Source organism: Poeciliopsis prolifica, unplaced genomic scaffold, assembly GCF_027474105.1.
Source record: "Poeciliopsis prolifica strain line A6 unplaced genomic scaffold, Auburn_PproV2 SCAFFOLD023, whole genome shotgun sequence".
NCBI lineage: Eukaryota > Metazoa > Chordata > Actinopteri > Cyprinodontiformes > Poeciliidae > Poeciliopsis > Poeciliopsis prolifica.
The window spans coordinates 5147453-5161632 of NW_026562398.1; the positions used below are offsets into that span (position 1 = coordinate 5147453).

General features: G+C 35.5%; 1 protein-coding gene across 2 annotated transcripts in view; it reads right to left on the reverse strand.

Moving 5' to 3' along the window:
* Nucleotides 1-14180, reverse strand: part of scube3 (signal peptide, CUB domain, EGF-like 3) — a 101694-nt gene that overhangs the window by 67875 nt on the left and 19639 nt on the right. For both annotated transcript variants that reach the window (XM_055046212.1, XM_055046211.1), the window contains exons 2-3: nt 7077-7199; nt 638-763 (exon numbers count right to left, since the gene is read on the reverse strand). In XM_055046212.1, coding sequence (XP_054902187.1) covers nt 638-763; nt 7077-7199 — 249 coding nt within the window. The remainder of the gene's footprint in view (nt 1-637; nt 764-7076; nt 7200-14180) is intronic.

Sequence of the window (14180 nt, forward strand, 5' to 3'; positions counted from 1 at the left end):
GAGAGATGATTTCTGAGGAGCAGTGGGTTTGACTGGGGGGTTTCAAAGCAAAACAAAAGGAATGTAGGGTGGGGGAACGGGAAAGAAGGAGCAAGACAGAGAAACAGAATGGGGGTGGGTGGATGATGTCTATGTTAAGCAACTAGCAGCAGCAGCAAGGGAGCTGTATCCCCCTTAATTTCACAACCGTTTAAGCGTTACAGGTCCTGCATGAGGCCAGGTTGAACAACATACTGGTGAAATTTTACACCATGGGAAAAATCGACGATTCACGGCTCGCTCTGAGCTCTCAGCTCAGTGTAAAGCTTTTCATCATTTTTTTCTCCCTTTCATCCTGCTTATTATAAAAAGGTTTAAATTTTCCTTTTGTAAAAACATATGTGTAGAATAACCGCTCCTTGAGCAAGGAAGTAACAGATATCTGAAGCAGCAGATTAATAAGAGTTCAAACCAGCCTTCAGTTATACATCCCCATTCCTAAAAAGACCTTAGGCATGCTGAAAAAACAAGTTATAGTGTGATACATATTCTTAATAGATTTTTCTATGACAACTTCAGCTCTCCAGTTAAAACCTTTGACAAAAACATGCAGAAGAAAGGCTGCTGCTGCTGGAACTATACAAGCAGATTTACTCACCGAGACAGTTGTGCCCATCGTGGGCCAAACGGAAACCGTCGTAGCATGTGCACCTGTAATTTCCTGGGATATTGATGCATTCATGGACACACCCTCCGTTGTACTCAGTCGCGCACTCATCGACATCTGCAGGGAAATGATCAAAATAAATAAAGGTCTGAACATGCTTACAGTTGAACTCAAAATTAGTGATACGCCCCACAGATATGAATCTAAATGTTCAATCAAGTGTTTTTTGCAAAATGAAACCCGCAAAAGGTAACATAATAGAAGTAGTACCAGTTTTGAGCACAATTATATCTGTTTTAATGTATAAAAATGTAATGTTGAGCTGTATCATACCTTAACCTTCTATTTATTATGATTATATGCAATAATCAATGAAAAACCTTTTAAATGCTGACTAATTTTGGGTCACTCTACCAGTATTTGAACAATTTATTATTGGTGAAGAACTTCAGGTCTTAGAAGTTGGATTTTGTTCCCTCCAAAAATTCTCTATCGGATTCAAGTCAGGACTCTAAAACATTATTTACAACCAGATGCAATTGGTTAAATTAAAAGTTACTTTAAACCTTAAATGAAAAATAAATAATAGAAGAGTTCAAGTAGCAACATACAACTAAAGAAAAAAAGCTGAAATTCAATGAAAAACAATGAAAAGGAAAATATTTGTTATTGCTATCATGCTCTGAACAGTTCCTGAAATTCAAAACTTTTAATTGTGCCTTTAAAAATATGATTTAATGTTAAATGTAGTTTTTATGATATTTACTGCCCGATTTGAAGTTCATACCAGACAATTTCAGACTAAAATTGTAAAGCAAAACTTTCACAGAAAGCAGCAAAACAAAAACCTGCAAAAGCTGATGCATTAAAAAGCTGAAATATGTAGAAACTCAATTTTTCTTTACTCTGAGGAACTCCTTTACCTTATTCAGTTTCATTAAACAGTCAATAAATGATTTCTCATTGTATTTTACCATCGCTATCTTTTTATTTAATGTTTTAAGTGTGATGAGAATATGGAAATATGTACACAAAGAAAGCTGCACTATAACTGACACTAAGCTCCAGCTAAGCTGTGATAACTGCAACTTGAAACAGTCAGCAAAAACTCACTTAAATACATAGATTATTCCAATGCATCATGGAAGCTTTGCTGTATTAGTGATGGTGGTTAAATAAAACAGATATTGCTACATAAAAGCAGTTGGAAAAATAAAAGAAAAACATTGCAAAGTTTTAAATACCACTGGCTGCTCAGCTGTGCTGTTCACACTTTAGATCTCAACCACATATTTATTAACAGGGATGCTAATTAGTAAAAGTCTGCTACAGTTCCTTTAAAGAGCTGCAGTCTCAAAGAATCCGGAGACAAAATAATCTCTTGATTCACAAAGGACGGTTGAGAGTTTTTAAAGCTAAAGGACATAATGAAAGGTGTTTTGAAGCTGTTTCCATTATAATTCTGTTAGGAACATTCAGACCCTTTGTCTTCATTTGTGCCATAAAGAGACAGAGCAAGTTTTGATGTTATTTCCCAAAAAAGATTTTACTTAGCACAGCACGCTATGTTTTCTGTTTATAGCACACTCCACATTTACTGGTACCCTTGGTCAAGATGTGCAACAGCTTTCCAAACAAATCTGTCTTTTATTGCAGTAGCATAATTTCATACAAAAACACTAGTAGCCCAACCTCTAATTTACCATAAGTATAATTATTCACAGATGAGAAAGGACAAGGTTAGGAAATAATTGCATTTTACAAAATGATCAGTGCCACAATTATTTGCACCTCTAATAATTCCCATAAAACTACTGTGACTGAGCATTTTATTTTTTAAGTTGATCAGAGTGTAAAGGACCTTTTGATTAGTAACATATGACTTCATTTTCATTTGGGGTGAACCAAATATGTATTTAATTAAGCTAATGGTCACTGATTCAGGACCCTTCATTTATCTTGCAAACATGCACAATGATGGCAAGAAATGTTAAAGAAGATATCCAAAACTTTGTGTTGGAGAACTGCAACAAATGACTTCTTGGAGTCAACAAATCCTCATTAAAATCATCAAAATGCCAACCAGGTGTTCAGACACAAGACCTGAAAAACATACTTTCTGCTCTTTCTGCTACAAATGAAAATTTGTGGTGTTTGCCAAACTCTGTGGTGACTTTCAATAGAGCAAAATTTTTTGCTGAAGTGAGACTAAAACTAAGCTTTATAGAAACAACCCAACCGCATTGGTTGACATGAATCCAAGATTACAGCATCCAGATGCATCTCATGCTCACTGTTTACTATGTTGAAGAAATAACAAAGAATTAACAAATCTATTCAGAACTGGTCAAAGCAAGTTCTAAATTAAACCAAACCAAATTAAACCAAACGGAGGAGAGATGTTTCAATACAAATGTTTTATAGCCCGCAAATAGTTAAAATATGTGAATATTGAACCCTTAAAACAGTTGTAACGCCCTATTTTTGCAGTTCACACACCAAATATACGTTAATAGTCATTAACAAGCACAGGGAAAACCATTTTAGAATTACAATAACCTGTTTAACTTCTGTTATTGAGGATACAGCCAATCAGCTGTAAAAATAAAATTAAAATTGTGGATTAACTGCTTTGCAAACGACAGCCATGATTGTGTCAAGTAGCATTGCACCTAGTTACTTTAGCATCCCAAGATAAATTTTCCTATTTTCTATGATAAAAATACACAGAAAAAAAAAACTTATTATCTAAACAAGGATGTGGATAGTGACAAGGTTGGTGCAAAAATTGGTAATTTTGTAAAAACACTTCAACGCTTTGTTCTTGCCACTGCCATGATCTATTTCTCTATTAGTTTTGTCCTTTTTCAGGATTGTGTATTTTCTTTTTTATACTTGTATTTGAAAATGTTAAAAATGGCTAGGAAGATAATAAATAAACATATATTAACATGAGTCAAAATACTTAAAGGTAAGATTTTTTCTAAAATGTTCAGACTCAGATTATATTACTTTACTGAAAGATAAATTTACACGTCTACCTGCTGTGCACAACAACATGTCAAACGTTAACAAATGACTTTAGTTAAGCTAAAGTGATGAGAAGACGACGGGTTGTCAAGCATTTTGCCGATTTGCTACCATTTTATTCAGAGCTATTCATTTTGCATAGCGACAGTATTATTCCAGATGTAAAACCCCAGGAATCCATACAAATCATCACTCAGCTGGGAATTGTCTAAACTACGAACCCTCAACACAAGAAGATTGATTTTAGTGAGAACAAAAATACATTATGTTGCTCCAAAATGCTCTTTCAAGTTTCATGCTATTCAAATATTTCTATTTTCAAATGTTCAATCATTAAATTAAAATGTATTCCTTCCAATTCTAAAAAGTATATGTCCCCTTGTTTTGCTCTCGTCTTCCCTAACGAGTACTTCAGAGGACTAACAAGCTGAGGCAAAAAGCTGATTCACCTGCTACTAATGTAACTTGGACACCCGCCACCATTTTTCTGACTTTTATTGTTCAGCTTTTAAAGCCTAATACTGACAGCCAAGGTTTTATTATATTTTAAATGCCCTAAAGTTTTGACCAAATTCATGCCAAGACATCCCCATTTTCACCCCCCTTGGAATTTTATTACAGGCAGCATTCTACAAGTATCAACAGCGTTTTTATAAACATGGGACATTAAAAACCTCTACCATTAAGCAGAGAACAAAGTCAGTGGCAAAATATGCAGTTAGTCATACAAAACATATTTTTGGCTAGGACACTAACGAGTCGGAGCTATTAAAGTAAACAAAATGATTTCACAAGCATGTATGCAGTCAGAAAGGAATTTGAAATAAAATTAGTCTTTGCTTTATTTTTTAATGATGATTACAGACAAACTATGAATCACTGATAAAATGCAAATATAGGCAGTTGGATGAGATAGAGTGGTTGAAACTGGAAGAAACGGTACATTAAAGAAAAAAAAAGAGATGGAAAGATGGGAAGATAGGAGATTGTTATGACAACCTAAGTGGAGTTATGATTAGTGTTGGAGCCCAAACAAGGTGGACTGAGGACATAAAATTATTCTATTTAACACAAGGTAGTCCACAGAAAACAGGTCATTCCTGATGTTAATCCGCTCTTATAGGCCATTTCTCTGAGGGTTTAAATGATTTTATTGGATAAAGCTGTCACATCACTGCAAGTGTCACATTTTACAATATCATGTTGATATTACTTTCTTACAATACTATTGTCATTTGTGTCTGCTTAAAATGAGTAAAATTCAAATCTTATAAAAAGGTAGCTTACAAAAATAGCATCCAGCCATTTCTGTTCTACTAAACAAGATTTTCAGATTTTTTATTTTTTTTTTGAAAGTTATTTTCTAACAATTTCAAGCCTGGTTAGTTTATGTTGTCCTGCTGGAAAGTAAAGTAGCACATTTTTGTGGTCCTGACCACACAGAAAATCCTTTAATAAATAATCTGTACTTTGCTGAGCATTCCTAAACCCTGGTCCATCTTTCTGTTGCCATCGGAGAAAGAAAACGTACAAACGTTCTGATTCTGTCATCACCGTGCTCTCATATGTGGAATCTCTTTACGCAGCCGATGAATGACGAGTTGTGCAATGCCCCGGTTTCTACACATATGCTACCAAAATACGGTGTTGTGTTCATCTGCCTTGAACTTTACCATAAACCACAGAGTATATCATTAGGACTTTATGTGCTAGACTGACACGGAGCAGTGTATAACTGTTTAATGGAAGAAACATAATACACGCTTTTAATGCTTTTTCACAAATAAAAACCTTCAGAAGTCACCAAGTTAGAAAGTAGAGTCCAGCTGAGTATTATTTAATATCAGTATAAATACATCTGTTCTATATTTATGGTGAGATTAAGGCTCCATAGGCCATAACTTTGCCTCAGAGATTTGTTAGAGAACATTAAGGAAAGAACAGCATTATGATGACCAAAGAACACACCAGACAAGCCAGAAATTATTATGTGGAAAAGTTTGAAGTAGGCTTAAATTACTAAACAATATTTCAAGTTTTTTGGGGTTTTTTTTATAATCACCAAAAACTTTGGAACAACTGCAAACCTACCTATGCTGTTTAGTTCAAACCTTTAATGTTACTCGGGGGAAAAATGTGATTTAAGGCAGAAGCTATCTATCTATCTCGATCGATCGAAGTGTGTAAATATATATAGATATATATACACACACAGAGAGACTACAGAGAGCCAGAATCGAATGGTTTAGATCAAAACATCTTTATTGTGTCAAAATTGTCCAGTTAAAGTCAAACGATAAATTCAACCAAGAATCTCTGACAAGACTTCAGAAATGATGTACATTATCACTCTTCGCACTAATCTTAAGCTATTTTGCAAATAAAAATAAGTAAAAAGTTGTCTTTAAATCCTAAAAACCATCTCAAAATACTTAGAACTGTAATTGAGGTGAAGGTACTGGAAGGAGTTATGGTGGCAGCCTGGATACAAACACATGCCATACTTTTGATATTTCCATCTATGACAAGAACTTAAAACCTATTATTTTCCCTCCATATAAAAAAAACTGTTTGCGTCTTCTTTATATTGTTGCACGGCTCACCTCAGCAGAGCAATCAAAAATTGTTTTGAAAGGTGATGCTGCTGTCAGCCAAAAAGGGCTCTTTTATAAGTTGTACCAAGATTTAATGCAACACTTTGATTTGCTTTAATTTGACGAATGTTGCTTTTAAATGTTGTTTCTCACATCCTTAAGAAGCTCAACTAACCTACACTTCAAAAGAAACTGAAATATTTTACAACAGACTCAATAAAACAAACTTTTATAACCCAAGGCGCAAGGCCATGAAAAGTACCCAGTCGAATACATGAAAGAATAATGCTGGTTTAAAACAAACAGCATTGTGAAATATGGTTTTTATAAAGGCAGTAATAAAAATGGTTGGATATAATGATCTGAAGGTTTTGAGCACATTAAAAGAGGCTACAAAAACAAACTTGTTTAGGCTGAAAGTCCTGCTGCTGGCAGTGTGAATATCCCCGACAGCTTGGCAGGGCCTCCGACTGCCGTTTCAGCCGCTATCTTAATTTTCTCCTCAAACATGTGTAGGAAATTTACTGCTTCATTTCATCTTGTCACAAAGGAGCACTCTGCACCTGGCTTCCACTTTCCTCTGGTTGTAGCTTTCTCGGATGGTCCTCCTCCCCCATTGGGAAAATTGCAAAGCTAATGAGTTATTTCAGCTGAGACAGAACCTCTTATCAAGTCTGTCACTGGCCCTAAAAGCGTATATAAAGCTGTACAGGGCAATGCATCGCAGTGCTCTCAACATTCCTCGCAGGCTTGCACAGAGGCTTGCAGTGTTTTACATCTCAGACATCAGGCACCATGGGACTTACCTTCACAGTGTTTGCCATCACCTTTGTAGCCAGACTTGCAAATGCATTTATAAGACTTTGGGGTGTTCTGACAGATGGCATCGATGCTGCAGTTGTCCAGAGCCTCTGCACATTCGTCCACATCTAGGAAAAAGCAGGGAGAAAGGGCAGTAAGTAAGCTGTTACAGATAACTGCTGATGTGTGTTGTGACCAGTAGACTTTTTTATGTCTTAAGCGCTTGAAGAAAAAGCCTGGAAGATGGAGAATCAACAAAAACAACATTCAATAGACATAAATCTGTTGCATGCGCAATTGATTTCCCTGACTTTTAGTGAAACAAAATCCTACTTCTGAAATGTAGACCTTAGAATTTAAGGTTCTTGCCACTTGCGGTTGTCTTGGGACAGTCTAAGAAAAGTAAAAATGAAAGTATAAACCAGCAAGGTACTTAGGTCTGAACCTTGGAGCTGCTAAAATTGTATTAATTGGAATTGCAGTGAAGATTAGGCTCCTGTCCAAAATGGTCTACCTCTCTCAATGTCTGTTTCCAGCATGTCATCATGGTGTCATAAGCCAGATTGACCCTGTCTAATTAGTGTGACGGCAGCTCAAATAAGTAGAGGGGGAGGATTTTGCACAGTAATGTAGTTTCTTGTCTCAAATTGAAACTTCTTTTTCAATTCGATGACTTTTGGCTCTGGAGTAAAAGTCACCATATGCAGAACTGAAAACCTCTTCAGTTAAAAATCTGTGAGAATATGATCGAAGTTGAATACTTATGTACAAATGAAAACTGAGGAAAAAGTCAACTCTTTACATCCTCATGTTACAGTTATTTCCACGGTTTTGCACCCTTGAATGAAAATACTACAGCATCATTATTTGCTCAAAACATTAAAACAAATTTATATTGAATTGTTTTATTCAAAAGAAACTCATAAATCATTGCTACAGTTCCTTTTTTCATGAAAAAGACTGAAGAAAAAAAATCACATTTTGTTGGACTGATATTTATGGAGTAGGACAAATATAACAAGCTGATATTAGCTAATTAGTCTGATTCATCTGACTAACAAATGTCATTTTCATAGCTGTTCAGCTGCAGGTTTAAAACCGACGCCTGCTCTTTATTTCTCAACAAAGTTTCATGTCAGTTTGAAAACACTCTTATAACATATAAAGATTTGGACACCCAAAATAAGACGACTCTAAAGCATCAAAGTTTAATGAAAAATGGCTGGTAGTACAAATCCAGCTGTTTTGTAGTACTTTCAAACAAAAATATTTACGCACCTGAAAAGATGTATATAGCACCTCTAAAAGTAGATCAATTGTTTCGACTCACTTAATGTTTTCAGGAATTTCATGGAACCAAAACTAACCTACTTATCAGCTCATGCATTCCTGTTGATTAATGGATAAAAATGAAAAAAAAGAAAGATTTAAAACAATAACTGTCCAGCAATCTGAGATACATTTCCTTTGTTAAAATCTTTCATCAAAGACGAATGTTCAGTCCATATATCTATCCGGAAAGAAAGCATGAATAGATTATTTTGCCAAAATGTAAAAGTTGCTCTGGAGAAGAAGAAAATATTATTAAAACCGTGGACTAATTTGAAACTACAAAAGAGGCGAATATAAACAGACAAGAATGGAAATGGGTTTAACCAGAAGCAAGATCAGGTTTGCCTTCACAGAGCTCCTAATCCACCAGAATCCCAGTTAACTAGCCCAGGTGTTTGGAATTACCCCCCTGCACACAGGGCCTAATAAGGTTTACATAGACTCAAAATTCACTCTTATCACAAACCCTCTGCAGACGTTTCCCGAGCCCAATGGGAAATGACCTACAACCTAAACCTCTGGGCTTAGCATGGACCTGCACATAAAGTCTGCAGAGGAAATGACAAAAACGCAACAGAATATCAAGACTTTTTGGAGCTCATGTCAGTCTATTGATGTATCATCACTGACAGCCAATATCAAAGATTGATATAATCAAATTAATATTGAATTCTGACCAACAGCACAACATCCAATTCCCAAAAAAATTTGTACGCATCAGCCAATAAGTGCAATATGGTTTTATCAAATGTATTTTAAATTCTTTACCATGTCTTTTTGACCACATTCATTTAAACGACAGCGCACCAAACAAGACTGCTTTGGAGAGCTACCAGAGGTGACTAAACATGGCATTTTTATGAGTACAGGATGTTCCTGCTAAAGGGTGTAACTGTACATGTATTCATAGCCAAGGTTTTCACTATGGACTTTTTGGTTCGGTATGAATGTGCACCAAAATGATGCTGGGCTTTTTTAAACCTACACACTCTTCAAATTTATAAACTCTGTGTTCAGACAGACAACTACAAAAGAAAGAGGCGCCACCATGAAGGAGCACAAAAAAATTAATAAATAAATCGCAGACTGTCCAGAGTCAGAGGAGCCCACAAAATTGTGATCTCCTCCAATCGAGCGTTTGCAATTAGTAACAAGTCTTTTATATTGATGTGGACAAATTTTGAACAACTCTTGTTTGAATGATTGTTTTCATTCAGCCACATTGGAGGGATCTAGAGCATGAACATCCTCTTCTTTAGGGTCATGCCACAACTCCTCACTTGGATTTAAGTCTTTGCTAGGCCTTTCGAAAGCCTTTTGCTTTGTGAATTAGCGGTGACTTTGATTAAATATTTGGTATAAATTATTTATTCTATATTAAATGGCAACACGGCATAAAGCAGTGGTCCCTAAACCTGGATCTCCAGGGCCCAATATGCTCCGCTAGAGGCTTTGGTTTAATTTTCCAAAGTAATCCGGAGAGTGGTATCAACTTCTTTTTCGTCTTGTTTTTCACTTGTTAACCTTAGAACATTTCATTTAACAATCACAAGAGGAAAATCCCTATTTTTCGAACTGTGGAAATGACATTTTATATATATAAAAAAATAATAATAAAAACAGGTACTAAAAAAAATCAACTTTTCAGCTGTATGTGCAAATAAATTAAGAGACTTCATGGCTTTAGCATAATTGGGCCATTCTGTAGTTCCATCAGAAACTTTATAGATCTGCCTTTTACAACATTAATCTAGGGAAAGTTTTTTTATGGCCATGTTAAAAGTTTTCAGTGCAATACAGTAAGGGAGGCACAGAGAGGAATTAGAGAGAAAACCATGTGCAGTTTCCTAAGATCTTAGACTGAACCAAGATGTAGAAATTGGTGTTACTCAACAGCCCTAAATTAAACTGAACTACAACAGGTGCAGAATTAAATCTGATATTTTATAAATACATGTAGTATAACCATAACTAAAAGCTTTTTTTCCCCAACCAATTTGGTTCTGTTATGCATAACTCTGCTAGAGTGCATCTTTCAGCACTTCTTAGAACACAGTATTCTCTGCATAGTTCATGCCATATCTCTGAGTTAACCCCTAACCAAAAAACATTTTCTCATTCTAACCTTGGAAAAGTGTCTTTACTCACAGAACATACAGAATTTAACCATTTATTTTCTTTTGTCTCTACAATGAAATCCAACCTGACACTGTACACAGGTGGATCTAAAGTGTTTTCCAATAATGATTTGTCAACCTTTGTGAGTTTGTGGTGTATTTTAGTATGTAGTACCGTTTCTGAGTAGGCGGCACATATTTTACAATTTTCCACAGTTTGCTGCAGAACCTTTGTCAACCTTATATTGATTATTATGAATGAGGGATATTAGCTCTTTAGCTTGGCTCTTCTATCCTGTCTCACGTCTCCTACACTATGAGCAGGGGCACAAGGGGTGAAGAAGTATGATTTTTAATGGAAGAGGTATTAATCACAGCAACATATCTTGCTTACTGTCAGGGTTCTTGGTGCCAAATCTCTGTGGTGAGATTCATTGTTGCAGAAACTGAAGAAATTCGTCTTTTCATCGTGTTATTAATGTTCCCCTCTGGAGAACTTGTTCACTTTATCTTTCTGGTCTGCAAGGACCACTCACATGTTCAAATGCATTCAAAATCTGAATTTGGCATAAACATTTCACAGAAGATGGATGAAGGACTCACCTAGAGAGCAGTCTCATTTTTCAGAATGAATACTGCAATGATCACATAAATATCACAAACTGACAAATACACACTGTTGTGTATTCAGAACATCCCTCTCTTTCTCTGTTTAACATTCTAATCGTGTTTGATGCTTTTATTGCCTGTTGGCTGCAAAATAACAGCTCTGCGCTTTAACTTATAAGAGTTTGGGATGTTATATAACTTCTATGTTGATGCTTGGCTTCATAGAAATCGGAGATAGCAGACTGCAGTCTGTAGCCCATGTAGGGCATTAAATAATACAGCTTCTGTGTTTGCCAACACCACCTGAGCTAGTAAAATCATGCAGCTGACCTTTAATTTATGATTCCTCCATTTCTTAGAGTTGAAGTGTCTATTTCCAGCACTCAAGAAATAAAACATGGAGTCAACACTAAAACACAAACAATGCAACTGGGTGCAAGACAGGCATCCATGCACACTAACCACTAAGATTAATTCACAGTAACAAATTAAGCAGGCATGCATTCAGACTGTGGAAGAAAACAGAACTGAAAACACACTTCCACTGAGAAGGAAGGAAAACACACCAGAGATGTGAACTTAAGACAATTTAGTTATGCGGTTACATCGCTAACCACTATTTCACAGTGCAACCATGCTGTAAATCCCTGTTACTAAAACTGCAGCAGCTTAAAACTAAATATACGGTGCTATAAAAAGATATTTGCCAGCTCGCAGGATTTTTTTTTTTTTTTTGCTTTTTTTTCCTTACACTTGCATGTTTCACATCATCAAATTACTTTAAATATCATACTACATCAACTTTATTCATAAAGCACTTCAAAAGAACAGGGGAAACTAAGTGCTGCACAAAACTGCATACTGAAAATATACATTAAAAAGAAAAACATATATAACAAATATAGCATGACTGACAAAAATTAAGTGCAATAAAACAAAACAAAACACAAAAGAATAAATAAGGCCAAACTATTACTGATGTTGGAAGCTGAATACTAAAAATAGGTATTTAGACAAGTTTTAAAAGCAGGCTGAGAAGGAACCTCTCTAACATGCAGAGACAGGTTACTACACAGTTGAGGGGCAAGACCAGAGAAGGTGCTGACCCCTCTGAGATTTCACCTGGACCTCACTACCTGCAGAAGCTGCTGGTTGGCTGACTTGAGGGGTTGAGAAGAAGCTCAGAGGTACAGCAGGACAAAATTATTAAAACATTTAAAAACAAAAGTAAGAAGAAAGGTAATTTGTCTCTGAATATCAGATCAAATAACGAATATAAAGAATATAAGCAATGCAGGTTTCAAGTGATAAGAAAATATTTATCCAAAACAACCTGGTCAAATGCGAAAAATCATTTTTCCCTAGACCTAAACTAAACCTAAGCAAAGTACACAAGCTTGATTGCCAGCGCTAAAACTGCCCTCTTAGTTCTGATTTTTATTATGAAAATGTGTGTGATATAGTAATATTTTTAATTGAATATTGTCAACTATACATTGTTTGGCATTTAAGAAAAGTTGCAATTTACACATAATTTCCAATAAATTGTCATTCTGTTCAACACAAGTCCAGTAAAACGGGTCTAAAACAAACGAGCCTCGTTAAACCAATAGCTGATGAAAACTGTAATCCTCATATGAAGAAAATGGCACTGGTAAAAGAGATTCTCCTTTCACTTTTGCAAGAGTGCCAACATTACAAACATGTCAAAGACCGACACAGACAAACTCGTCAATGCATTACTTCAAGGCTGTACTATTGCAATTTTTACAATCAAGAGGTCCCAAAAATTTAGCCGAAAGCCTTCATCTTTTTCAAATTCCTCCAGCAAGAGGTCTGACGAGAATTGAAAGCAGAGATCATGAAAGCAGAGATCATGCTTCCTCTTATAGCTCAATATCATTTGCTCTCTGTTAAATGCAGCATGCCATTTAAAAATTTACTTGTTGTGTGAACATTTTGTAATAATCAAGCAGATTTTCTAAAAGTGAAAGGTCTCCTGTGGAATCAGATCCCAGGTTCAGCCTGTGATGCAGAATCCTTGTCTACTTTTAAGATTGCACCTAAAACTTTATTATTATTATTTTGACAAAACTTATAGTCGGAGTGGCTTAGGTTATCTTGAGCTATGGGCTGGAGGGTATGTTACCATTTTTCTCACTTGTCTATTTTGTCCAACATAGAATTTATGCATGAACTGCAGTTATTGCTGCAAGTAACTATGTTTCTCTCAACGTAAGCTACACCGTAAGCTTCTCCAGGGTTTCTGAGAATATCTGTCTCCTATATATGAGGCGAGCCATCAACTGAGTCATTTCTGATCAAAAGTTCAAATTTTCTCTCTAAAGATGGTTCCATCATTTCATTTAACTCCATCTCATTTTTGCTAGACAAAAAGTATCCACTATAATGAATGTCTTATTTCACATCTCTTAGATTAGCACAACTGACTCAGATATTTTCTCTTTATCCGTGTTTATCTTGACATAGGAAGTTGGCTGCACAGTTAAATAAATGGCTGTATTTCCTTAGAAAGATGTGATTTCACTAATTGAATTTCCAGTCCATCGCTGTAAATATACTGGAAACACTGGAAACTAACAAGGACAAATAGACATTTTTTTTTTCCACATATGAAAAACAACATAAATGGACAGAGGACTTCTAATACTTTTGACAACTAAGATCTTTGATAAATCTTCAAGATGAAGCTTCACATCTGAAGTACTCCATGCATCTCTTCATTACCACTGATGCCAAATGTAATGTTACATCTTCTGCCTCGTATTTATCTTTAAATGAAGTGCAGATGTTGGGTGGTTTACTAGGTTAATTCAGTCTTTTGCATCAACATCTGCAGCATCCACATGGAGAAATAAGGCTGTTTTCCTAGGTTTACTTATTTTGAAGCTTTTCTTCACCAGTCGTTTAACAACTACCAGAGCTGAACATTTTACTCAGTTATTTGACACTCTATTAGAAGAAGTACCGAGTTTAAGATTTGATTTTTCAACTATGGGGTTATTTTTTGTATCTTAATTAGATGTAAGA